This window comes from Fundulus heteroclitus, chromosome 22, assembly GCF_011125445.2.
Source record: "Fundulus heteroclitus isolate FHET01 chromosome 22, MU-UCD_Fhet_4.1, whole genome shotgun sequence".
In the NCBI taxonomy this organism is placed as follows: domain Eukaryota; kingdom Metazoa; phylum Chordata; class Actinopteri; order Cyprinodontiformes; family Fundulidae; genus Fundulus; species Fundulus heteroclitus.
In genome coordinates, this window is record NC_046382.1 from 32,578,702 (window position 1) to 32,604,629 (window position 25,928).

Sequence of the window (25,928 nt, forward strand, 5' to 3'; positions counted from 1 at the left end):
GAAGGCCATAAGCCGAAATGGGTAAGACTTTTAAAAGCGTAGTTTTCTGTACAAGTATTGCTCGAGTCCTCAAACTACTTAGAATAAAAGGGAATTTTGAATGAAGCAGAAGTTTGGATTTTGGTAATGAAAAATGTGTGGGAGCCCAAAAATATGCTTAAAATATACAAAGACGTTCAGTAGCAAATTTTAGCGGACATATTGCTTAAATTACACGAAAATATTAAAAATATATGGAAATGTTTAATGTATATCTCTGGGTGGCTGTTGTTGCTATTCTTCTTCTTGCCTGTAGGCGGCGCGTCGAGTTTCTCATCCAGCCCTTGCAGCGAAGGAAGCTCCGCCCACCCGACGGCCGTTTGATTGACATCTACGAAGATCGGATTACAAGATGGCGGTCTGTGGACGTTAGCGCGGAGGCCGTTAGAGTTGTTGTGCTTTCTTTGAATTTTACTGGTTTATTAACAGGATTTCTGCTTAGTCCCTTTACGTCGCGGACGTAATATGTTTATGAAGTAGTCAAGGAATCTGTAACCGCTGCCGTAAACTTTTAGCAGACGCGCATGTTTTATAACATGCAGGTAGGAAAAAAGTTAACAGGTCGAGGAAAACACTAGACGGGGCGAGCTGATAGCCTGTTAGCTCCCACTCGGTTTAGCCATGTCGGACACTCGGCGGCGGGTGAAAGTGTACACCCTGAACGAAGACCGGCAGTGGGACGACCGGGGCACCGGACACGTTTCGTCCACGTTTGTTGAACGACTGAAGGGAATCTCGTTGTTGGTTCGAGCCGAATCTGACGGTGAGTTCCTCGTTAGCATTAGCCGCGTTTACGTTACGTTCGGCTAGCTTTAGCATGCTAGCCGCCGCTGGCTCGGAGTCGGGGCTTTTCGGTTGATGATTGCCGGATTTTTACCAGTCCCTAGCGTTTAAAGCTAACAGTCTTTGGCTATGGAAATTTGGTGATTTCTTAAACCGAAAAACAATGTTTGAGGATCACAAGGTTTCCATAGTTTATTTCTTTAACTGGCATTTTCACAGTAACACGAGGAGAGGGGGGGAGCATCGAGTCTCCATGCACACGTACAAACTTATTATAATAGGCTTCCCACGTTTGTTCCTGTACGAGTTATACAAAAACTCTGCCTTCGTGGTGATTGCTGGACATTTTTCTCGGATAATTCTCATTTAAATGCCCTGTTTGTTTGCTGCTTAGGAATTTTATTTACGATATTTACAAAATTTACTTGACCTTGTCGCCGTAATCTTTCTATAAAAAAAAGCAACCTTTCTCCCCCTTACAGGTTCGCTATTGTTGGAGTCGAAGATAAGTCCGAATACGGCGTATCAAAAACAACAGGTAAAGTGTTTACCGTCTTCCTTTTTGAAAGCAAGCTTTCACTTCCCGAACCTTATCTTGTTCTGAGTAAAAACAAAGGTATGCCGATCAGATATGGATCTATGAGTAAAACTGGGATTGTGTCTTTCCCTTGCCTCCAGGACACGCTGATTGTCTGGTCAGAAGCGGATAATTATGACCTTGCCTTAAGCTTCCAGGAAAAGGCCGGCTGTGATGAGATCTGGGAGAAGATTTGTCAGGTATTGTCTAGCAAAACTAAAGACGACTAATGTTGTTTTGACGTGGTCCCTTCTTTTTTTGTGCCTGTAAACAAACCGTTTTGAAGCAATAGCCTTATGCTACTGCGCATCAGTTTCTTATTTAAGCATTTTGAGGTCATTTATCATCAAACAGGGTTCCTGCGGATCCTTAAAAAGTCTTAAAAGGCATTGAATTCTGTAATATAAAACTAAGGCCTTAATTGCCATTAAAATGTCTTAAATCAGTCTTTCTTAGGTCTTAAAATTGTTACCAGGTCATAAATAGGATTTTATTTTTGTAATCCTTACCAAACAGTAAAATAATTGACAAAATTATATATTTTTTAAATTTACCGAACGGCTCAATGGAACCATTATTGGTTCTGTCCTGATAGCGGAACCAATAAAAACTATTGCGGCCGGACCATAGCTGCGAAAAAGAGTTGGCACTGGTTTATAGTTTATTTTAGTGGGGAACAAAACAAAGTTTGTGAATTCAGTTCAGTAGTTGTTAAAAATATATCTGTAATTTGTGTGTTTTTTAGGTTTCTTCCTATATGGAATGTTTTTCAAAATCTTTAACATGTCTACTGAGCCAGAAAGTAATGGTTTATGTTAAAATAATCATTTGGGTGAAGTTGTCGCAACCAGGCTTATCTTGTTTATCGTGAAGTTGGTCTTAGCTTTTTATTTCAAGTGGCATTAAAAAGTCTTGAATTTAACTTGCCTTATGCTGTAGGAACCCTGATCAAAGTGTTAGTATGTAAAAGGGTAAAGTAAAAGAAGTTGTTAATGATCAGAACCCGGTTGCTCGTTGCTTGTTGGATGGCCAACGTTACCAAACACCGCTAGCCTTACAGACGGTTTAATTTTAGCTGGTTTGTGTAGTAAGAGCCGAACATTTGTCGTCCCAGGTTCAGGGCAAGGACCCGGCTCTGGACATCACCCAGGACCCCATCGACGAGTCGGAGGAAGACCACTTTGAAGAGATCCCAGAGACGACCCACCTGGTCGAGCTCCCTCCCTGCGAGCTAGGCCGGCTGGAGGAAATAGCCGACCTGGTGACGTCCGTCCTGTCCTCGCCCATCCGCCGGGAGAAGCTCGCCCTGGCGCTGATGAGCGAGGGCTACATCAAGAAGCTGCTGGGCCTCTTCAGGGTGTGCGAGGACCTGGACAACCGAGAAGGCCTGCACCACCTGTACGAGATCGTGCGCGGCGTCCTGTTCCTCAACAAGGCGGCCCTGTTCGAGGTCATGTTCTCCGACGACTGCATCATGGATGTGGTGGGCTGCCTGGAGTACGACCCGGCGCTGGTGCAGCCCAAGCGCCACAGGGAGTTTCTGACCAAGACGGCCAAGTTCAAGGAGGTGATCCCCATCACAGACTCGGAGCTGCGGCAGAAAATCCACCAGACCTACAGAGTGCAGTACATCCAGGACATAATCCTGCCGACGCCGTCCGTCTTTGAAGAGAACTTCCTGTCCACGCTCACGTCGTTCATCTTCTTCAACAAGGTGGAAATTGTCAGTATGTTGCAGGTAAGAACGGGTTTATTTACAGTGGAAGGCAAAGTGGAGAAGTTCATGCTGGGTTGTGCTGTGTGTATAAAAAGTTTCTGTGATCCGGTGTGATTTTAAGATGAATGCTCTCCGGTGCTGTGGCTACTTAAATATAAGGCTCTCTCTTCCCCTTTGACGAATTAAAAAAAACAAAAGCTCATCCTGAAAGGTGAATAAATGAAAGAATTTCTCTTTTTAATAAGGAGCAACCATTATGACGGCATTTTAAGGTGTTTAATGATTATCTTTGACGTACATGGCGTTATGTGGCTGTAAGCACTATTCTCTTTCAAATGTTATTTTGTGCATCACAATTTGCTTTGTAGCAAGAGAGAAATCAAAGTTACCGGGAAAACATATGGAGTGAATTAAGGGATCTGTTGCAGTAATTTTTATTACTGCGGTTTTTTTATATATATTCTTCCCTTTTCCTCAAATTCTTCAAATGTTTGTGTATTCTCTGTTTCTCTGGCCTTTTTCTGTTCAAAGTTTCTCTCCATTTCCAGGGTTTCTCTGTTTTGGATAAACTGTTAAAGTTCATGTCTGGCTTAAAATTAAAATATGTTCATATCAAATCTGCTGGTGTTTTGTTTTGAAACAAAATCTCCAAGTCTTAGGGTTTATTGTCAGAGACGACCGACGCTTCCCGCCATGCCAAACTAACGCGTAACGTTAAAGCAAGGACGGGACGAGACATTTTCTCTTAGTTTTGTTTTTTTCCAGCTGCTCTTATACAGGTGAATGGGAACATTTCTAGAGATAATCATCATGGTAAGCTCCAAGAAATGTCAGGCTTGGGTTCTCTTATTCGTTCGCATTTATCTCCAAGTCTTCTTAACGTCCCGGTTGTCCGTTTCTAAAAAAAACAAATCTGTCCTGGTGTTGTCACAGGAGGATGAGAAGTTCCTCACTGAGGTCTTTGCACAGCTTACAGATGAAGCTACAGAAGAAAGTAAAAGAAGAGAACTGGTAAGTCTGCTCCTAAAGCTCAAAACCGTATATAACACTGTTTTAAACCCCGTTCTGTTTTGCTATTTATTCAAAATGTGGCTCATTGTGTTTTTGTTTTTTCTCCCCTTCTATTCTTCAGGTTAACTTCGTCAAGGAATTTTGTGCTTTTTCGCAAACATTGCAGCCACAAAACAGGGATGCCTTCTATAAAACCCTGGCCAACCTGGGGATCTTACCTGCTCTTGAAATAGTCATGGTAGGTTGTTGGAGTTCTGTCAAGATCCCTTTAAAATCTGAAACGTTGGTTTCCTTACACTTGGAGGGATCATATTTTAGGTCTTCGTATTATTTCTGATCATCATGTCTTACAGCTAATGAAAAGCCGGTGTAGTGTCTGAGAAATGAATTAGAATCAGCACAAGACCAATAAATAAATAAATAATAATGATTAAATAATAATAACAACACAGCAGTGTCAGCTCTGGGACATTGATTTCCAAATGAAATGCAAAATTTAGATCCATCTAAAAAAAAAAAGGAAATTGGACCTTAAGCGACAGCTCACTGTTTTTCTCTCAGTCCAGTTGAGACTTGGTGTCTGTGGGTCGGCTGTGATTCAACACCCAGACCCACCCACAGTGGTTCTGGCTCTAGAACCTCTGGCTCCAGCTGCAGTCCACTCATTGTGAATCTTCTCCAATCTCTTGATTGTGTTCATGCTTCGTCGTCCTCAAGGCTGTTGTTATTCTTTGTTTTTTTTGTGCACCTTTTTCAGGCACAGTTTTTGCTTCCACTTAACTTTCCCTAACTATGCTTGGCTACCGCTCTCTGTGAACAGCCTCCTTCTCCTCCTTTAGCAGCCGGGCGCTGGACATTTCTTCAGTCAACAGTTCAGAGATCGGTGGGCTGCAACATACACATTTATGTGTGAAGAGCTTATTTATTGGTCTTCTGTTGCATTCTGCTCAATTAGCTGTAGACCATAATAAACAATCCCAAAAAGAAATACTTTAAATAGGTGTGTATAATATTCATCTGTATAGGTGGTAAATTGATTCAGTGATATTCATATAATTTAAGATGATTATCTAAGTTAATGACCTGTAGCTCTACATTCAGTTCATACTTGTGAACAAAACAAATGTGTTCACTTGTAAATATCTGCGTTATCCCTCTATGGCTCTGAAGTGTTTTGATAAACGATGCAGTTAAATGCACCCTTGGTTTTACAGTAAACGTTTTTTGGTTCTGATCGCCGTTCTCGGCCAGCTGACTGATCTGAAATCTGAAAATTCAGGAATGTGGTCAGAAGAACCAGCAGCGACGTCCTGTCGGTAGATGACTGTAGGGAAGTTAGCAGCCGTTTAATGGCAGCGGACGGCGTGGCCGACACTCGGTTAAAACGGTCGTCTGAATGGACTTTGCTGTATTTTGCCAATGAGTGATTCAAATTGAAAGTGGTTAATGGTTTTAAGCCTTTTGTTTTGGTTCCCTGTAGGGAATGGATGACCTGCAGGTGCGAGCAGCGGCCATTGACATCTTCTCTTACCTGGTGGAGTTCAGCCCATCGATGGTCCGGGAGTTTGTCATGCAGGAGCCGCAGCAGACTGAAGATGTGAGCGGCCGTCTGCACAACACTTCCTGTTTTCAATGTTTTTTGTTTTTTTTTTGTTGTTAGTTTGTACGGTGCTCTGTGCCTTCTGTCAGATCGGTTAGTTGTGGTTTTGTTTAATGTGGAACTGCTGTGTGGTTTTACTCTGAGATGTAAACTGTAGGTCAGCGTTATGATGCTTCACAGAGGAACAACTTGACAAACTTGTTTTGGTGCTTTTTTGTTGTATGTGCTGCTTCCTTGTGTGTAACCAAGAAAGCTGCTGGGATGTCCGCTTGAAAAGCTCGTTCATTCCTGGAAGATTAGGGCCACTTTGATGAATATATTTAAGGTGTTTTTAGTGACTGTGTTTTCTCCTTTTTCTGTGCCTGTTCCAGGATGTTCTCCTGATTAATGTTGTGATCAAGCAGATGATTTGTGACTCTGATCCAGAGCTGGGAGGGGCGGTGCAGCTGATGGGTCTGCTCAGGACGCTCATCGACCCTGAAAACATGCTGGCTTCCACCAACGTAAGTCAGACCGGTTACCTTTCTGCCGGTTGTCAAAACAAAACGCACGCTGAAACGTAGTGATTCTGCTCCTTCATTTAGGAATTTAGGGTTTTATTTATTATCCCTTTGGGTTAAATCAACACTGCATCGTCATCATCGTCACCCTGTGATGCTTCAGCAGGGACAGGGCAGCTTGTTGGTAGATGGGGGGGGTGGATGGGACTTAAAGGCAGGGCAACCCTAGAGATAAACCTTCCTAAAGGCTTCAGCTTCCCACAGAACGAGCCTCAGCACACGACCACAGCTGCTATGGAGTGGTTGAGATATTGCTGCTTTAGGAAGGTCCAGACACCGCTCACACTGAAATCCTATGGAGAATAGGGCTGGATGGTTAATCGCATTTGGAATATAATTGTAATTTTAAAAACGCAATTTTCAAATCACAGACGTCTGCAGATTTTGGCTATTTAACAATGAGTGGATCAGACGGCTCCTTTAGGTGTCATTAATATGGTTAAAGTGGGTTTGCTCCACATGGAAGAGAAGAGAGTTGCAGCAGAGAGATAATCTAATTTTATTACTAGTTTTATATAATTAATGCCTTTTTACCAGAAATTTTCAGGAATCTCACCACAGCATTAAGTACTGGTCAAACTATTTAATACATAAATGTGTTTGTTGGCTGCACTTTATGTTCAACAAGGATCGATGTCCACCTCAAAAAGCTGTACTACTGAATAATAAGATTCTGATGAATAAAAACGGTTTAATTTCTTGTTTTAAAGAGTCCTTGTTTACAAACATCTTTATCTACAGGCCATTTTTGTTGCTTGTGGTTAATGCAGAGGAAAGTCAAATTAAATCACAAATATGGTTGAAATGAATCACAACTTTTATTTTTGGAAAAATTGTACAACCTTAATGGAAAATATCTTAGCTCCAGAATATCTTTTATAGTTATTCTATCACAATGATGACCTCCTGTGTGTTGGGCCTCATATAGAAGTATGTAGACGTTTGTCACAGCGCAATAAAGCGTCGACTTCCAGGCTGGGAACACTTTAGAACGGCACTGAGTGATTAAACCCCCTGTGCTGTAGTCATTTAACACTTTCTTACCCGATTCCTTTCAGAAAACTGAGAAGACTGAGTTCCTGAGTTTCTTCTACAAGTACTGCATGCACGTCCTGACTGCTCCTCTTCTGGCCAACACGGCGCACGACAAGAACTCAAAGGGTAAGCCTGCCGCGTAGCAGCGCAGCGATCGACTGCTGCATTCATCAGATTTAACATTTCTTGTCGCGGCCTTTCAGATCAACCAGAAGGATCTGCAAAGATTAACCCGGTGTGTCCAGGTGGGTTCTGTATAACTTCATCGGACAGTCGGCTATGGGATCATGTCTAAATTGGATTAAGAAAGTCGTTATGGCTTGGTTGAATCAGAAGTGTCCTTGTTTGTGCAGACAACTTCCAAACCGCTCAGCTGCTCGCCCTCATCCTGGAGCTCCTCACCTTCTGCGTGGAGCACCACACCTACCACATCAAGACCTACATCATGAACAAAGACCTGCTCAGGAGAGTCCTGGTGCTCATGAACTCCAAACACACCTTCCTGGCTCTCTGTAAGTCCTGACCTAGCAGCCTCCACGCAAATGCTTTTTAATCAATATTCAATTGAATACACTATAAAAGATATTTAATTATCAAACTGATCAACTTTGAAAATATCGACTCGTTTGGATCTGATGCCTGTGACGTTCTAAAATAGCTGGAAGAGGGGCGTGTCTGCCGCCGTGTCACATGGCCTTGTCTCTTAAAAACACCGGAGGATCCTGACTGTTGAAGCTTTGTAGGGGGAAACCTCTCCCGTTCTGCAACAGTCCAGGGTCTCCGTTGTTTTATTTTGCATTTCATAATACGCCACACACGTTTTCACGTTACCTGCTAGGTGCAGCGACGACCTGTTAACTGATGGTGGTTCTCTGAAGTGATCCCCAGCCTTAGCAGCACGGTGTTTGTTTTTAATGCACTCTTAAATTTTCAGCCTCGCAGCTTAAGGCCGTTTCACACGGCAGGATGTTCCTCTTCAGAGAGGCGGCAATTATCGTTGTCTCTTAAGATAATCTTTAGAGAATATCCTGCTGTGTGTGGTGTGTTAAGTGATCTGGTCTGCTCGGTGGAACGTCGGGCCTCTGATAATAATAATCAATGTTCAACATGTTAGATTGTCTTGGCCTGATATCCTAGCATGTGTGGCAGCCTGTTGAATGTGACGTGTAGCCAATCAGAAAGCGAGGGGGGGAAGCGGAGAGAGAGAAAACTCTCCTCCATTTCATGGAGTAGAGACCTCCGGTCACGTTGTCCCCGCTTCTTTAACCTACAACTTTTTTCTCTGTTAAAGTGAATCCACAAACTATGGCCATTATTCTTCCTGGTCATCCATGTTTATTTACTCTGAACTCACATTTGATCTTAAACAGATTCACAACATTTCCCGTCTGACATCTGAATGATCTTAAAAATGATCTTAAGTGAAATGTGTTTGTGTGAGGTGTGCAGAGCTCGTCCTCTGACCAATCACCACACTGTATGAGCAAACCTGTTTTATAGGATTGTTTATTGTTACGTGTGGTGGCTCTCAGACTTTGAAAATCAGCCGGCTATTTTAAAATCCTGCCTGGGAACCAGTCTTTACGTGCAGATTTCTCCCCGTTCTCTCTTTCTTTTGATGATATTCTGGACTGTAGGGAATAATAAATCCTGGAATTCCTTGCAGATGTACATTGGGAACGGTTTGTGAACCGCGGGGCTCTTTGCTAACGCAGCTGTTCCCAAAGTGGGGAACCTCGGCCCATCCTGGCTTGTGAACTTTGCTCCTTTTAAAGCCCATTTTCTTTGAAGGCTGAAAACGATCATTGTTTTGTTTTTACCTACATTTTAGGCATTAACTTCGTTGGGCTGTAGGTTGTACCTGTGCTGAGGGCTTCATTAATAAAAACCTGTTTGTTGTTGTTGTTTTCTGCCCCAGGTGCGTTGCGTTTCATGCGCAGGATCATTGGCCTAAAAGACGAGTACTACAACCGCTACATCATCAAAGGGAACCTGTTCGAGCCCGTCATCAACGCCCTGCTGGACAACGGCACCCGATACAACCTCCTCAACTCGGCCATCATCGAGCTCTTCGAGTTCATCAAAGTGGTGCGTCAGCATCCCCCTCCCCCAGATAACACGTCTTCCTTCTCTTCTCTGGAAAAGTCTCACGGTTCTCTCTCTCTGCCCAGGAGGACATCAAATCTCTCATCGCTCACATCGTAGACAATTTCTACAAAGCACTTGAATCCATCGAGTACGTTCAGACTTTCAAGGGCCTGAAGGGCCGCTACGAGCAGGAGAAGGACAGGCAGAGTCAGAAACTCAGCAGGTTGGTGGAGACGGGGGAAATGATGGCTTTTCTTCAAGGGCTGGTTTAGGGTTTACGAGGTGAGGCTGGAAGCAGCTAGTATCTGTCTGACCTGCAGCAGACGACTCTATTGGCGTTTGCATTTAGTGATCTCCAGATTTCCAGCCCTAGAAGCTGAAGCTAACAGCCTGAGACCAAGAGCAAACCTCACTTTATGTAAAATCTGCTCTGGATCTTTGAACTATTGTGTTTAGGTTGGCTATAAGTTTACACAGAGGCTGAAGTTTATCTACGAGGGAAACAAAAGCAGCTGTGTGCCACCAGCGGTGTTCCTTAGGGAAACAAAACTTACTTAGACAACTTTATTTGTCATTTTGTATGCACAGAGTGCGTACAGAACGAAATTTTGTTGCATACAGAACGAAATTTTGTTGCGTACAGCTTTGTAAATTGCAGTAAAAGTTAAATTACAGTTTTAGGTGTAGCAGAGATTTAAAAGTAAACAATAGTTTTTTTTTAATAGAGCCTTTCCAGATGTGTTTAACTCTGATGTAAAAGCAAAGAGGCAGTTTGGGTGGTTTATCTTAACGTTACTCTGACCGGAAAGATGCACCACCTGCTACCTCCGTTTCTTTTAAATCTTCAGCTTCAGTGTAAATAGCCGGCCAATTTAAACCCAACAGCAGATTAAAGTTTGCATAAATCGTTTTTGAAACGAGTTGTTTAAGGACGGTTGAAGTCCATGTTGGTCTCGGCTGCTCTCTGGGTCAAACTGATCTGCATTTATCCTAAATGAAGATGCTTGGAGTCGTCTGCTGCAAGTAGGATAGTAGCTGCTTACAGGCTCCCCACAGAAGGCCAGTTTCAAACGCCCGCACTGTCCCTTTAAGACCAATGTCCAGTTGTCCATGACGCGGCGTTTCCATGAAACCGCTTTTCATCGGCAGGTATCGGCGAGACGCACGCTCTCTGGACGAGGACGAAGAGCTGTGGTTCAACGACGACGAGGAGGACGAAGACGGAGAGGCGGTGGAGAGGAGGATGGACGAGGAATTCTCCGACAGCTACGAAAAGTTCATGGAAGCCAAAAAAGGTAAATGGGCGCGGCGGTGAATGCGTCCTGGAAAGGCTTTTTGGCTCCCGGGTCACGACGCTGTGCTGTCTTCCTGCAGGAGCTGCCAACGGCGCCAACAGTGCCAAGTCTGCCCCCATCCCAGCCGCCTCGCCAGCCGTCCCGTCAAACAACAGCTCCTCTTCCTCTGTGAAAACCGTTGCTCTTCCTGCCACTCCTGTTGTCAAGGTGAGCCCTGTTCACTAGGCCCTAAAATACCGTTCTTCCTCTTGGTATGTGAGCATTTTGTCAGCCTCTCTCTCTCTCTCTCTGGTTTTAGACGGCTCTGGTTGGTTTGGTGGACTACCCTGACGACGAGGACGAAGAGGAGGACGACGAGGAGGACGAGTCTCCCAGAAAGCGACCCCGCCTGAGCTCTTAAGGCCGACGACGGTCCTCTCTGGTTTGGCCACGGCGGACGGGCGTCAGGTCCCTCCCGCTCCCCGTCCTCCCCGGCTGTCTCATTGGTCCTCGGCCTGCCGGCGCCACCTAGCGGTCCCTCTGAGGCGGCGCACGGAGCGAGACGAGCCTCCCGCCTTCCTCAGACCCCCGACTCTGCTCCTTGCTCCCTCTCTCTCTGGAAAGGAGGCGGAGAGCTTCTCTGGAAAAGACAGATGGCGGTCTATTTCTGTAGGCCGTTTTTTCATTCTATTTTTTTAACCCCCCCTCCCTTTTTATTAAACAGAACCCTGTTTGGGGAAATCAACGTTTCATCAGCCTGAAGGAAGCTTTATTGCTTTTTTACCCCGTTTTCCCCTCCACCTTTTTCTTTCCCCTCACCATTCAGCCGTCAAACGTCAGACCTGGCAACCCCCCCGGTTCCGACGCCGCTCTTTCCCCGCCCGTATTTCTGTGGCATCAGCCAGGAAGCCAAAACCCGACCAGCCGGCGTACGGACTGCAGCTGGCCGCCCCCAGGCTAGCGGGACTAGCCCTCCAAGCTCGACTGGCTGGGTCTAACAGTGCCACCGCGTCAGAGGCGGCGGCAGAGAAACGTTAAACGAAGGGGGGAGGCGGCCAATTGAAACCCGGACGAACAGTCGGCCGCGGCGCTGCTTAGCTCCAGTAGAGCGGGACTCGTCGTTTAAAAGCCACGGCATCAGTTTGGGGCGAGGCACAGACGACACAAACGCGGCGTTTTTGCAGGGCTGGAGCCACAAGTCCTGCGTTTCATGAGTTTGTTCTAGTACTGTATATATGTTCCTTCTGTCCCTTTCTCACCAGTTTTCCCCCTGACGTGGTTTGGAAAGCGGCGCGACACGCCCACCTGCTTTATGTTCACCCCACCTTTTGCATTATTTTTGTTGTCACAACACAAAAAGGGTGGGGCACCGGTCTGTTTGATTTGATTCACTGTAAACTTCAGCGAAGGTTCACAATGTCGGTTTTAAGATTCTTAATTAAAACTGCGGCAAAGTCCCGTTTGCAGCCAGCGTCTCTGAGGATTTCTGGAGTTATGAATTTTGCCCGTTCGGGTTCGGTGGCCTCTTTTCTGACCCACAGCCAATAATCTGCTCCGGTTCGGCTTCACCTGGGTGGCAGGCGTAAGCTCCGCCTTCCACCAGGTGGACCGTAGACTCAGAGAGCCAGAGCCGTGTAATACTCGGAGCAGTTAATGATTGGGAACGTGTTTTCTTTCTTAAAAACTGCAGTTAAATAAGTTGAAGGAAACATTTGTTGCAGCGTTAAGGAGTCTGATGGACGACGTTTCTCTAGTTCAGATGAATGATTTGGGCCCCTTGGGTTGAGGCGCCATCGCTTTTTTTTTTTTTTTTTTTTTTTTTTTGGAATGAGTTTTACAGTCAAAACGCACAAAGTCAGATGAAGGGATTGAAAAGGAACGTGGGAAGAAAAGCAGCGGGGCGGGAACGAGTGGAAGGATGGCCAACGGGCTCGTCTGGAGCGGAGCGGGGAACCCGGCTTTGCTCCGTTTCTGCCCTCCAATTTGTACCAAGTGCATTTAGTACCACTGTCCATTCTTAACATTTGTATGACTTTATTTGATAAGTTTTGAAATTAAATGTGATCCTGGCATTGAACTTGTGAAACATGATGATTTCCTCGCGCTGTGAAGAACAGGCGACACCTTTCCACGAGCTTACAGCGGATTAACGGGCCATGTGTGACCGAGCCACCTTTGATCTTTACAGTCATTTCTAAAGCTGGAGTTCAACTTGTTTCTACAAAATGTGATTTATTAAAACAGCAAATATATATATATATATATAACACGTACAGAAACAGGTGCATCATATATGCTTAAAGTGAGAACGGCTGACTGCCTTGAAGATAAATACTGCACTCGTGTAAAGCAACATGTCACCCTCTTAGCCCCTTTAGGAATAATTAGTTAATCTCTTTACTAACATGAGGATTGACCTCATGAACGGAAGAAGCTTCCCTTTGGTCCTGGAAGTGATGTTGGAGCAGAGCATGCGCAGCGTCAGCGTCCACAAGCTCGCTCCTCTTTTACACGGCGGTTAAACCCGTAGTCCTCCATCCTCTGGCATGTCCTCATGACAAACATTTATTTCAGAAAGTGATTCCTCCTGATGCAGTGAACTATACTCACGTTTCAGCACCAAAACTCTTCCATGGTCTGATGCAGTGTTGAAATGGAGGAACTGAATTAGCAGATTTCCTCAGCAGAAAGGCCATGGTCATCCAAATTAAATCAAAGAACCAGTTAAAATACATCCCTCTAATGAATCTAGATGAGGGTCATTGTTTAAATTAAACTTTTCCATGGCGGTCAGATTTAGCAACATGTGGGTTGTCGCTTTAAAAACACCTTTACGTATGCATGATGGTGCCTTAACCCGCCCAGCTGTAGTGTGACAGTTTTGGGCTAAAACGCTTAAACTATTTAAAAATAACATTCTGTGAGGGACATTTTCACGCCTGAATCCTGTATATTTTATGAGTTAGAGGGAAATTTAAACCTGAACATTGTTTAGCCTTAAATCTGAGGAATAATCAACTGATTTCAGAAGCATTTCTGTTGGGGGAAAAGACTGAATAGGAGCTCATTCTTGTACCCCACTTTGCAAACTGTGGCCACGCAGTTTGCACATTTTGGAGAAATCAGCACAAACAGGAGCGCCGTTTATGTTGGCTTGATGTCTGTGAAGCTCGTCGGTCAGACGGCGGATGGACGTAAATCCAAACCCCGCCACTAGATGGCAGCAAACACAACACTGGCGGTTTCTACTTTTCGTTCTTAGAAGGAAAAACAAAAAACAGCAAAATCAGGTTTTGTATGACGTAAATTCAATTGGGGTACAAAGCATGCCGTGTGCTCCAGAGCTGAGAGAAGTGACTGGAGAACTTATTGCGTGTGAGTGAAAGTTATTTCTTGATGACTTCCTCCTTCAGCTTGTCGGCCAGATGCTTCCTCTTCTGGAGCTTCTTCCTTTCCTCAGCGGACATCTCCTGCGTGGAGAGATGAGAGCAGGCAGAGGAGTCAGTGGGGCTCAGCAGTGGCTTTATCTGAAACGTCCACAGAGCGACTCGAACACAGCAAGAGAGCACTAGAATAATCTAATCCCTACAGCGAAGTCTAGGAAGCGGCACAAACACGGAGACGACGCCTACAGTGCTTCTGGACAGTGTTCACACCTCTGGAACTTTCCCCCCATTTGTCACATTCCCAAAAAAAAACATTTTTAATGGAGTTGTGTGTGATTGGGCTAGAAAAAGTAGTGCATGATTGTAAAAGGGAAAGAAAGGTAAACCTGTTTCTGAATCTAAACCAGCAGAATTACAGCTGCAGGTCTCCTGGGCCCGGGTCTCTGGTAGCATATTCTTCCTGTAAAGTAGCTCAAGCTCGCTCAGATTGGATGGAGCACGACTGAACAACAACTATTAACTCTTGGCACTGATTCTCAGTTATATTTAGGTCGTTCCTTTGACTAGACCAGACTACCAAATAAGTATGCTCTGACCTATAAACCATTGCACTGCAGCTCTGGCTGTATGCTCAGGGTCGTCGTCCTGCTGGAACCTCCTGGATCGCCCTGTGATTTAGCTCCATCCATCTTCCCATCAACTCTGACCTACTTCCCTGTCCCTGCTGAAGAAAAGCAACCCCGCAGCATGACGCCGCCACCGCCATGCTTCACAATGGGGCTGGTGTCTTCTGTGTGACCTGCAGACAGTAGTTTGATCTAAAGCACAAATGTAGGCCTGATCTGACCCAAGGACCTTCCATGCGTTGCCTCTGAGGTCTTCACAGCTGGATTTATCCTGAGCTCAGATTTCTGCGCTGATCGGGTGCATCAGTAGAGGCGGCTGAGCTCAAACGCACGCCTCTGTTTTCAGGTCTTTTATTGGTGAGAAGCAAAAGTTTCGGAGGTGTGAAGACCTTTTTGCAAGGCACTGCGTGTGTTCCAATCAGAGAGCTGATGGATCACCTTCTGTTTGGTGGAGTTAGGAGAGTGTTGTGACGGAGAGGTGGGAGCAGGAGGAGGAGGGGAGCCGGCCCCGTTCGTCTGGGGCTGTCCCGCCGCCTCCTGAGAGGCCGGCGCAGACACAGACACAGATCAGACGCAGCGAGACGGGGTTAAACAACAAACATCCGGGGTAAATGATGAGCAACACAAGAGAGAAAGTATTTTAGATCAATGTTGAACTGAGAACTTAAAAGATGACGGGGGAGGTCCTGGATCTATGAGACTAGATTCAGAGCATTATGGGTTAAAGAGGTTTCCCCCTTTATCAACTCAAAAAGATCAAATCTACTTTATAATAATGTTGAACTAAGAGCTGAAGTTCTTCTCTGGAGAGAACGACGGGCAGAGCCGGGCTGCATTTACCGGGTGGGTGGAGGGTGCTGGTGGGGGGCTGGCCGCCGGCTCCTGGGGTACGGCAGCCTGTCTGGTTCTCTGCTGCTCCTTCTTCAGGGCGTGCAGCTTGTCCCGCTGCTGCCGCAGGTAGGCCGCGCGCTGCTGCAGCTGCTCCTGCTGCGACGCTGACAGCTCCTGCACGCCGTTCACGTTGAGAAAGGTGGAATGCATGTAATCAGGTGAAGAGAAAGCAAACGTGTGATGTGCACCAGGTTCAGACTCACGGTGTATGGCTTAGAGAATCCAGCCTCCCTGTGGGCCTCCTCCAGGGAGGCCTCGGCCGCAGCCTCCCCGCTGCCTGCATCAGGCGACTCGCTGCCTTTCTTTGGGACTCTTAGGGCTGGAAGGACTCTGGACGGGGAGCTGCCGCCGCCACAGTCTGCACACATGTGTGGAAGCAACATGTGACGGCTGTGATCTTTTGTGATGTCTTCTAAAATACAATAGAAATCTCCTTAATTGTCTTTCACGTCTTTCAGTTCCTGTGAACAGGTAACCCAGCCCAGGACGATTGGACTAGATTTTCTACGGTCCCTCTGTGTTTGTGGCCACGCTGCAACATTAATCTTGTTGTTCTGAAACCAAGATGGCGCTCACTCAGTGGCAATCCAGGGTTTTACTCACATTTCTAGATGTAATTTTTTTAATTCTCTGCATTAGAGTACCACATATTGCCTCTGAAGCCGTTAGAATAGTGCTCGACTCTCATTATCCGTAAGTAATGAAACACATTCATGCCGAGATGGGTGGGTGCATTCGGGCCGCTGCTATTCTGGGACCTGGAACATCTTAGATCAGCTCTGGTTCAGCATCCGTAACGCTTGGACTCGTCAAATAAGGAATGGAGTAACCAGGTCCTTTAAAATTGAGTTTGTTCTTCTTTTATTCCAGCAAATAGTTGTTTTTATTTTCCCTTTGGCTGAAATGCTCTGTTTTAGAGCTGCCCATATTTGATTGTTGATTTGCTTTAATTCATTGAGCTAGACCTACTTATATTCTATGTGTCAGAGCTTTGCTGAAACCGAGGTTGTTTTTTTTTTTTTCTTCCACTTCTTATAAACGAAGCTTTTAATCACGGTACACGGCTCTTCTGACCCATTTTACTACATAAGCCGCCTTCGTGCTTAAACAAGCGCTGCCTCTTTAGCTGTTTTACAGTTTACAGGATGAATGACCTCACTGATTACTCTCCTGTTAGTTTGAGCGCCTCCTTTTCAATTAAGGAGTCAATAGCACAAAGGCGGCAGCATGCATCCACGACTGCTGGGTTCGATGGGTTCCTTTTACTCTTCCGCACCTAAAAGTAAATTAGTTGCCACACAGAAAAGACCGTTTGTACCAAAAACAGCGATTGACGGCGTCAGTGATGTCGAGTTGCTCACATTTTTACCAGAAATCTAACCTTGGCTTACCTGCTGTGGGTCTGGAAGCGCTGCTCTGTTCGCTCGTGGTCAGCGGGGCCTCCTGAGCCTCATCCCCCTCCGCGGTCGTCTTATCCGAGGAGCTGCTGGAGGTGGAACCAATCTTTTTCTCCGTCAGCAGCCTCCTGGACATCTCCTCGTCGTACTCTTCCTTTGACTTTCTAAGGGCAAAAGATCAAATTTGGAGACAAATGTGGAAGATCTCCAGAAGTTCTCAGCCAGTCAGGTCTCTATTAATGTGGAGGGAAGCCGGAGCGTTTCCACACCTTTCAGTAGGTGATGAATCCACTGCTAGAACAGAAGCAAGAATAAAACTACATTGACACGTTCGGCCACGTGTTACCAACTCTCTCCTCCAAGTTACCAACAAACGGAGCCTTTTTTTTAATTTCACCCAGCTGTGCGAACGCTCTAAAGCATCTACCAAACGCCCCCCAAGCTCGTCACGCCTCATCCTCATGAATATTAAATGTTGCAACGTTGCATGTTGCTTTTGTCAGGTGGGTCTGGATGATATTGACCTGGTTAGCAGAAATCACAGGGGAAGAAAACGGGAGAGGCTAATTGACTAAGTAAGGAGCCAGAAAGGTCATTTATTTTATTAAGTTTATTAAAGCGTTCTTCTTGTTACTTATGATGATTATGGTTTACAGGTAATAAAAAAAATACCTAGAAATCAGAAAATTAAATAAGACCAATAAAAGAAATTCTTAAAATTCCAGAAACGTGTGGCCTAGTACTGCACAGTGTAAGCACCTAATACTTAGTTTAAATCTCTTTTTGTGTGAATTACTGCATCGGAGCAGTGTGGAAAGGAAGTTATCAACAGATAAGCACTTTTTGAATTGAACTAATAGGATTCTCACATTTATTGAGATGCACCTGCAGTTCTGAACTCCTCCCTCTTTAAATATTACTTCTGCAGACTACTGTGCAGCGAGAGTTACCGGGACTGTTCCCTGACAGAAATCCTGTTAGGTTTGTAACCTCCTGAATCGCTCTCAGGACATCCTGACCAGGATGTATCAAGACCGTAGCGACACCTACATTTTAAACTCCAATTATTCCCCTAGAGAAGCTGGACAGAAATGTTTTACTAATCAAGCCTATTTCAGGAAAGGTGGGACTAATCCTCTGTTACTCTTAAATGTGTCACTGATTTGCTAATGGAATAAGATCTTTGCACTTAAAATAGGAACAACTCGTCTCCATCATGTTATTTCAAGTGCAGTGTATCTAATTATCTCATTTTAGGGGTAAAAATACTCACTCCAGTGGCAGATAATCTTATTTACCTGCTCTAATCAAGGACAAATACACTCATTTCAAGAACATTCTCCTTTTAGTTCCCTTTTTGCTCCTATGCTGACAGTGTAGTGATGCGGGGCGAAGGTGGCCAATGTAGCCCGATGAGACAAAGGGGATAACATTTTCTCAGTTGCGTTCTAACTTTTAACCCCGATAACTTAAATTAGCTGGGAGATAATGAGCTTAGCTGCATTCCTATTGGATTCCCTGTGTTTTATTTGGCCTGGCTGTCACTGGCAGAATCCCATTAGAGGCCTGGGATATAGGAGCTGCAAGATGCCTGTTCACAAACGGACAAAAAAAAAAACTGCATTGTAAACAAGAGTAGTGAGACACCATACCTCTGTCAGAGCTGATTAATCCACAGTGGCCTTCAAAGGTCTTCAAACACCCTGGTTGTAACAAAGTAATCCAAGATCTGAACATCTCCCACAGGAGATCACTGTTAATCTATCTATAAAAGATGGAAGGGGTTTGGTGGAACCGCAAACCTGGCAGTGCATGGCATTTAGCTAAACTGCTAAAAAGTCAGAGAAGTAGACACAGGGTGTTGTGAGGAAATGTGGAAAACTTCAAGGGTATAAACACTTTTCACAGGAACAGCGTTTAAAAGAATCTGGGATCTAGATTCAACGAAACCTGAAACCTTCGGTGCCAAGTTGGAGCCCTTCTTCCTCCCTTAGCACATCAGTCATAACCTGATGTGTAATTGTGGTGTAATTACTTATTAATAACCAGGTCCAGACTCTGACACCAGGCTTCATGTTGGTGTGCTGGTTACATTTCCTGCTGACTCTCCCCTTAAGCCCTTTCGGTGTAGAGGTAAATGTTCTTTTCTCCAGCTACCCCACCTGTACTCCCTTAGCAGGGAGTGGCTGGATGAATATCTGGATGAATGGCTGGAGGCCCTTAGATACCGGCCACTTTCACACGTTGCTGGAGCTTGCTTGCCCTCCCCCTATCAGTCTGAAGATGCTGCCCTGTCAGCAGAACGGTCTCATGGACTCAATCATGTTGGGAAAAGAGATAAGCCTCCGCACATTTGTATTTATGAGACAGAAACAACGAAAGCAGGTAAACACACCTTAGGACATCCTCCAGGATTTTCATCTCTTGCTGCTGCAGCTCCGTCATCACGTCGACCCCGTCGGTGAGACACTCTGGGAGGGCGCCTTCACACGCAGAGACACACACGCTGAAACCTTGCGCCTGGCCACACGGTCCATTGTGTTCGTCCCCGTCACCTACCGTTCTTCTCTTTGATGACCCGGAGGGCCTGGAGCTGCAGCTCCATGTTCTTCTGAACCATCAGCGAGCGAAACATCTGGAAGTCGTCTGCAGCCAGAACCGGCTGGAACACGGGCTGAAAAACGGAGATACGGTGTCATCAAACGAGGGACGCTTCACTGTAGATGTCTGTAAAAGGCGCAGTGAGAAGCCTCTTGGGGCCGTGCACCAGCTCAGCGCTGGTGTTCGCTCAGCACCGATTCTTTCTCTTCCCACAGCCGCAGGCGCTGAGCCTGGCACCAAAGACCTGCTGCTGCGTTACCATGAAAAACACTTAAATGTTTCAGATAAACCCAATGATGAAAAAGGTACATAGCATGCAAAACCCTCATCTTTAGCCCTTAAATACATTGTGTTGTGTACTTTAGGAGTGCAGAACATGTGAATGAAGTCTCTCCAGGAGCTGCTTAGATATATTTAGGTTCTGTTTGGGTTATATCTTCCAATCCGTTCAGTTTTCTCTCTTTTTTTATTATGTTTTGCGAACAATTACGTCACAGTATTTGCTGTGGAGCTGCTAAACAAGTTCGTGGACTTCCTGCTTGCCAGTCTCACAAATCCACCACTTTTATTTCTCTGACTGATTTTGGTAAAAATGTGCAGCTGATCATTACACCGTCCCCCAGTAGGCTACAAAAACAGCCGAACGGGGTGGAGGAGGGCGGGGAGTGAAACGCCTCCTTCAGAGTAAAGAGAGCGCAGCCAGTCAAGTTGTCCTCGGCCACATCTCAGAACAGGGGCGAAAAGAGGGGATGTGAGGGTAAATAATGAGGACGTCAGACCAAAGCATCGCAGTTACTCTTTATATGGACCACAACTGAATGATTTCAACGTAAAAAAGGAGGAACTGAGAAGCAAGACGTGTCCCCTTTAATATTGGTGAGTAAATATCACTGCTGCTCTTCTTAAATCATAAACTTGTTCTCATCAGCCACAACATTTTGGTTTAATTTCACTAATAAGTGGCCACACCTTCACAAACACAGCCTCATATTGAAATAAAAGCAGGCTGGCGATTTTAGGACATGTATTTGCAGGGATCCCGACATAAATAGTAGTTTGTGCAGTTGGACTGTCTCCCTGCACTGTGGCGTAATAACGGCATGGCTCTGCGCCGGGTCTCTGCCTGCAGAAAACCAACCCACCACGTTCATAGAATCGGTACAGAAGGGGCTCTAGTTCCGGCTCGGGTCAAGAACTGGACCTGCTTTGCTTGGACAACGCAACAGAACAGGAGAGGAGAGGCAAGTGCCTCAACGCAACAAGAAAGATCCCTTTTATGACAATAATAGAAATTGTCTAGCTTTTCTCAGCAATGTGGCACTAACAAATTTTGATGGGGCATCAAGAGACGTCCTTAAAGCTTAAAGTACGACAATCAAACGATGCCCACATACACTAAGCTGTGTTTTCAAACAGTGCGATGCTTACAGCTAATCTGATACTTCCTGGTCTATAAGGAGTCAGTCGTACATCTTGGCAAAGCTGCCCTGAATGCCATTCAGCGGACTTGGGCCGTCCTACGCTTTCCTTCCGACTATAGAGCTTCTTCCATACGACGCAAAGAAAGTGGGAGGAAATTAACCCATGTTTTTTTCTGCCAGTAAAAATCTTAAAAGTGTGGTGTGCATCTGTTTTCAGCTCCCTCTGATACCCCTAAATAAAACCCCAGGATAGCCCGCTGCCTTCAGAAGCCCTTTAATTCGCAGACAGAGCCCATCCATGTGTGAATTATTCTCAGTGCACATAAAGCTGTCCGGCGCAAAGTGACAGTCTGGACGAGGCCAGCATAAATAAGGGAGGTAGCTAAGACCCCCCCGGCTACCTCTGCAGGACCTGCAGCAGGTCCACGGCTCTGGACACGATAGCTAGTTCTGGGCTCAAACCAGCTAGCTCTTTGTCGAGAGCCATCGTTGAAAGAAGGCAAGAAACCGTCACATCTGCATTTGAAACACAGTGGTGGAAGCATCATGCTGTGGGGATGGCATCCGGTCAGAAAAGAATGGAAGCTGGTCAGAGTTGACCTGTCAATGGCTGCAAGTCATGAGACCTGGGAGAAGATTCACCTTCCACCACTGAAATGACACACATACAGCCAGAGCTATCAGGAAACAGTTTAGCCATGTGGAGACCCTAAAACCTGCAGAAAATTTGTGGCAAGACACGCAAACTCTTCACGTCCATCTGACAGCTGGAGCAATGCTACGTGTCCATGTGCCCCTAGGCAAAGCACTCAGCCCCAAGTTGCCCATCGATCTCATCTGAGTATTGGTCTGTGTGTGTGTGTGTGTGTGTGTGTGTGTGTGTGTGTGTGTGTGTGTGTGTGTGTGTGTGTGTGTTTGTGAGTGAGATTGGGCGAATGTGGCTCGACTATAAAGCACTCTGAGTGGTCAGTATGACCGGAAAAGTTCAGTCTATTTACTATCGAGCATTTCTTTTGCCAGGAAGAACGGGCTAAATTATGCACTACTGTACCTCCTGAAAGGCATTGAAGCTGGAGTTGTGGGAAAACCTTTAGATCTTTGCCTCTATACATTTCTCACATGTATTGACGTTACAGTACACTGCCTCAGTCCTAAATGCACCAAAGAGTTGGCAGTACGATGCCATCAGCCTCTGACAACGCTCTACTGGGAACAGAGCTACACTTGAAGACCCGTCACCAACCGGCTTTTCTAACTGAAACCACAATGGATTCTTTTATTTTACAAATACACCAAGACGTACACAACCCCCTCAGCTTCTACCGCTGTTAAATCTCCCATTTAACCAAACGTGAGCGTATCTGCAGGAGCTAATCGTTTACCTGCGAGGTAATTAATGCGATTTGAATGGCCCGGGGAGTGAACTTAATCACTGCTGATCTGGGCGCAGCTATGTCACACTTCCCGACCAGCGGCGGTCACGTTCTAATCCAGTGGTCCATCACAACTACATGTTTAAGGTGTTTGCCAGCTGCCACAGCCCTGCTTACAGGAACAGGGGACTGGAAGCCTTCTGCAAAACTCCATAGAATAATAAAGTAATGCAGTCGTTTGAATCAGGCGTGCCGCAGAAGGGGCGCGTCTAAACCTGCGATGCATGTTTTTAATTGCATTTAGGGTTCATGCTCTCAACAAACTACTGCAAGACACAGCACAAGCTAAACGTTCGGAAGCAACGGCAGTGCCGCCCAAACATTAGCCAGCCTTTCTTTAAAACGTCTTCTCTGGATCGTGAGATGAATTTCCTGCACCGTTAGGTTTTGCTTTCACTGACTTTCACGATTTACCCCCGGAGGTATGAAGCACTGTCAACAGACCGTTGCTGAATAAATGTTGAAATGTTAACGAAAGGAAAGGAGGGCTTAGCTTTGGCGTTTAGAAGATTTTCAAAAGTTTAGTACAAAAGTAAAACTAAAAAATCTGATTTAAAGCAGATATTTTCACATGCTGTTGTATTAGTAACATAACCCTTTTTTCCTTACAGAAATTAAATCAGACTAAGCTTTTCCAAGGGTAGAATCGGTTAGGACTACCAAAATGATTGCTAAATACCAGAATAACGAGAGAGAGAATTTTTATTCTGTTCTTCAGCTTCAAAAGTTTACGCACCTTAAGATTACTGTGCCTTTATAAAAAAAATACGGGAAAGCACAAATGGTGATGCCTTGGCTTTCTAAGTTTCTAATAGGTTCATTTCCAACATTTGAGTCCAATGATGTGATTTAAGGCAACACCTCAAATGCTTCACCGTGAAAACACTAACCCTAAGGAATCAGCTCAGATATCAGGAAGAGAATTGTGGGCCTGCCGCATCCTTGGGTACAATGTCTAGATTTCTGAAGGCGTCACGTTCATCTGTTCCCAAACAATTAGGGGGAATGTCAAGTCCTCCTACTTTTTTTTTAAGAAAGATGTTGTTCTGTCTCCCATATATACCCCCCCCCCCCCCCAATCAGAAATGTCTATCTCAACACCAGAACAAAGGCAAAATAATCTTGTGAAGATGCTGCCTGAAGCCGGTAAAACTGTCACCATCACACAGGACACAGACCTTAACTTTGGAGACACATATCTTAATGAATCTGTTCTCATAAAACTACAGATCAAAATGTTTGGCTGTGAAGTTAAGCATGACATCAAATTAGTAAAAAAAAGTGGGTCAAGAACAAAGCAATGCTTGGTAGAGGTCACCCCAGAGCCCTGATCTCACTCTCTTTTTAGAGAAACTGTGGTTAGAGCTGGAAAAGCGTGTCTAAGCTAAGGTGAGTCACACCAGTTCTGTCAGGAATGGGGACAAACTTCACCAAAGAAACCTAAACACTTTGATCCAAGCTGTACAATTTAAAAGGCAATTCTATCAAATACGAGGGAATGGTTGCAACTGTTGAAATAATAAAAAGAAATCCTTCTGTCGCCATTCTAACGCTTTTGTTTTTTGTTTATATTTTGGAATCAGGACTCCTCTGAATGCTTTTTACCCCCAGGTGCTATTTTCGATCCCTGAGGCAAATTTAATGCAACGTTAAAGCCAGACAGAGATGAAAAACATGATTACGTATTTATATATACGTACATATTGCATGTCATCTGATAATTCAGTTAAAAAATACTTGAGTTATACAAAAGGGAAATTAAATATTGTTGTAACTCATACTGGCAAGTGAGAAGCTAATATTTGTGTAGTAATCCTGTTTACTTTGTTGCAATGTATATGGATAAAACTATCACACACAAATCTGACCAAGCGTTCAACTTTTTGGCCTGTGGAGTGTTGTTACAAAACTAGTTTCTGATTTTGCATATTTGTCAGAATAAAACGCATTTTCCCAAAGGAGGAGAGAGGGTTACGTAAGCAAATCCCATCCTTGACTTTTTGCACTGAGTCTGTGCATTGAGGCCAGCTGGCAAGGCCTGCAGTGGTGTGCAGAGGAAGCTCAAAATACCTGCAAAGATTGGGACTTGGCAAAGGGAGAGGTGCATGCATCCAGGAACTGCTGCTCGTTGATGCCAACCTCCTGCATATAATTCTCCAGCAGCTTCTCCACCTGCAGGGATGGGAAGACAGCTTCCAGCAGTCCCGTTTGACCAGTCAGCAGTTTCACACAGTTATCTATGAGGGAAACCCCGTGAAGCTGGAGAAATCTACTCACCAGGTTCTTATACTGCTGATGGATTTCTGTGTATGAAAGCTTGTTCTCATCTTCGTCATCGAAAACTGTGGAGGAGAGGAAACAGGTGAGCAACAATTCAGAGGGTATGCTGGAAGCTGCAGGGGGAAATCCATGCGCTTCACCCGAACCACGCATGCATCTCGGATCTTAAAGGCGCAGAGACCATAAACACAAATGGCTGCGCAACCACAATCCCCACAGGTTAGCGTTAGCTTAGCCGCCTCCCACTTCACGAAGCCATAGCTGGCTGACGCTGACGGCTAAACTTCACCTGTACATTTGTTTTCCAGAAAGTCCGTGACGGGGATAACCCACTCCGGACTTGCCAGGTAGCCCACGATGCTCTCTATAATCCACTCGCTGTCATCCTCGGCCATGTTGGCCGACGCTGGATGGTGGTGGGGGGGAAACAAGCGCACGGACGCCGCGAAGTCCCCGCGTCTCAGCTCCAGCTCCGCGGCAGCTCCGACGCGCACAGCCCCGATAAACGGAGAGAGACGCAAAGGGAGGTATTCCTCATAAACATGCCGCCATGTCGCCGCCGCGGCTGTGCGGGTTCTCAGACCGAGAGCTCGGGAAGAAACGCGGAGTCATGAAATCCAAAAGGCGAGAGTGGTGACGCCAACTCGGTTGCTGCGGCAACCACTACGTCACTCCGCTCCGCTGCTCTTGGGGGCGTTCCACCGGATTCTGTGACCGTTAGGTGTTACGGCTCCAGGGGGCGCTGTTGGCACAGCTGCTGAAAAGGTTAACTGGTTAAAAAGTGAACGCGCGCCTCATGGTGTGGTTCATAAATAATAACACCATTTAAACCTAAGGGAGTGTTGACAATATCCAATTCTAGGCCTACTTACCAACGTCTTTGCCAAAGACATTAAGTTGAATGGTCACGTGCTCCGATCTTGATTTTATTTTAAACCATACTGCAACAAACTGCACTATGGTGTGTTTTATTTCAACTTAAACTTTTCAAGGATTATCTCTGATTTGTTTTGCTTACTTTGCCGCATTGTAATCAATAGTCCTTTTTATAATATTTAATTTCGTTTCTTACTGGGCACCAGTACATACATAAATAATAATTTTTACTTTCAATGCCAATATTTACCTAACGGAAGGTGAAAAATACTCAAATAAATCATACAGTTTTACAAACTGATTTTAAGGGATATGTTGTTCAGATGAGGTAGC

General features: G+C 45.3%; 2 protein-coding genes across 3 annotated transcripts; one reads left to right on the forward strand and one right to left on the reverse strand.

Annotated features, from left to right (window-relative positions):
* Positions 1-365: 365 nt before the first annotated feature.
* Positions 366-12,761, forward strand: LOC105937203 (serine/threonine-protein phosphatase 4 regulatory subunit 3). Its single transcript, XM_012878400.3, has 16 exons — positions 366-802; positions 1,305-1,360; positions 1,501-1,599; positions 2,514-3,137; positions 4,050-4,127; positions 4,249-4,365; positions 5,608-5,724; positions 6,099-6,230; positions 7,346-7,448; positions 7,526-7,567; positions 7,676-7,834; positions 9,241-9,410; positions 9,494-9,633; positions 10,560-10,705; positions 10,785-10,912; positions 11,004-12,761. Exons 1-16 carry the CDS (start codon positions 661-663, stop codon positions 11,103-11,105), a joined length of 2,355 nt encoding a protein of 784 aa, XP_012733854.2. The 5' UTR covers positions 366-660; the 3' UTR covers positions 11,106-12,761.
* cfap36 (cilia and flagella associated protein 36) lies at positions 12,508-25,395 on the reverse strand. 2 transcript variants are annotated; one of them, XM_021324485.2, is made up of 10 exons: positions 25,009-25,395; positions 24,717-24,781; positions 24,510-24,611; positions 19,544-19,658; positions 19,380-19,467; positions 16,979-17,148; positions 15,791-15,945; positions 15,537-15,701; positions 15,135-15,233; positions 12,508-14,154 (listed from the first exon to the last, which is right to left on the reverse strand). In XM_021324485.2, the coding sequence occupies exons 1-10, from the start codon at positions 25,112-25,114 to the stop codon at positions 14,071-14,073; spliced, it is 1,149 nt and encodes a 382-aa protein (XP_021180160.2). In that variant the 5' UTR covers positions 25,115-25,395; the 3' UTR covers positions 12,508-14,070. The 2 variants fall into 2 exon arrangements, with proteins under 2 accessions (XP_021180160.2, XP_012733855.2); XM_012878401.3 differs by lacking the exon at positions 15,135-15,233 and having other exon boundaries at positions 25,009-25,393.
* Between the last annotated feature and the right edge of the window lie 533 nt (positions 25,396-25,928).

What these genes read in the sequence shown, in the direction of transcription:
- LOC105937203 (XM_012878400.3), top strand. Translation starts at nt 661, where the DNA reads ATGTCGGACACTCGGCGGCGGGTGAAAGTGTACACCCTGAACGAAGAC. An exon ending in CTGCTCTTGAAATAGTCATG is followed by an intron (nt 4,366 to 5,607) that starts GTAGGTTGTTGG and finishes GGTTCCCTGTAG; the next exon opens with GGAATGGATGACCTGCAGGT. An exon ending in CTGCCACTCCTGTTGTCAAG is followed by an intron (nt 10,913 to 11,003) that starts GTGAGCCCTGTT and finishes CTCTGGTTTTAG; the next exon opens with ACGGCTCTGGTTGGTTTGGT.
- cfap36 (XM_021324485.2), bottom strand. Translation starts at nt 25,114, where the DNA reads ATGGCCGAGGATGACAGCGAGTGGATTATAGAGAGCATCGTGGGCTAC. An exon ending in ATCAGCAGTATAAGAACCTG is followed by an intron (nt 24,612 to 24,716) that starts GTGAGTAGATTT and finishes CCATCCCTGCAG; the next exon opens with GTGGAGAAGCTGCTGGAGAA. An exon ending in CTAACTCCACCAAACAGAAG is followed by an intron (nt 14,155 to 15,134) that starts GTGATCCATCAG and finishes CTCTCCACGCAG; the next exon opens with GAGATGTCCGCTGAGGAAAG.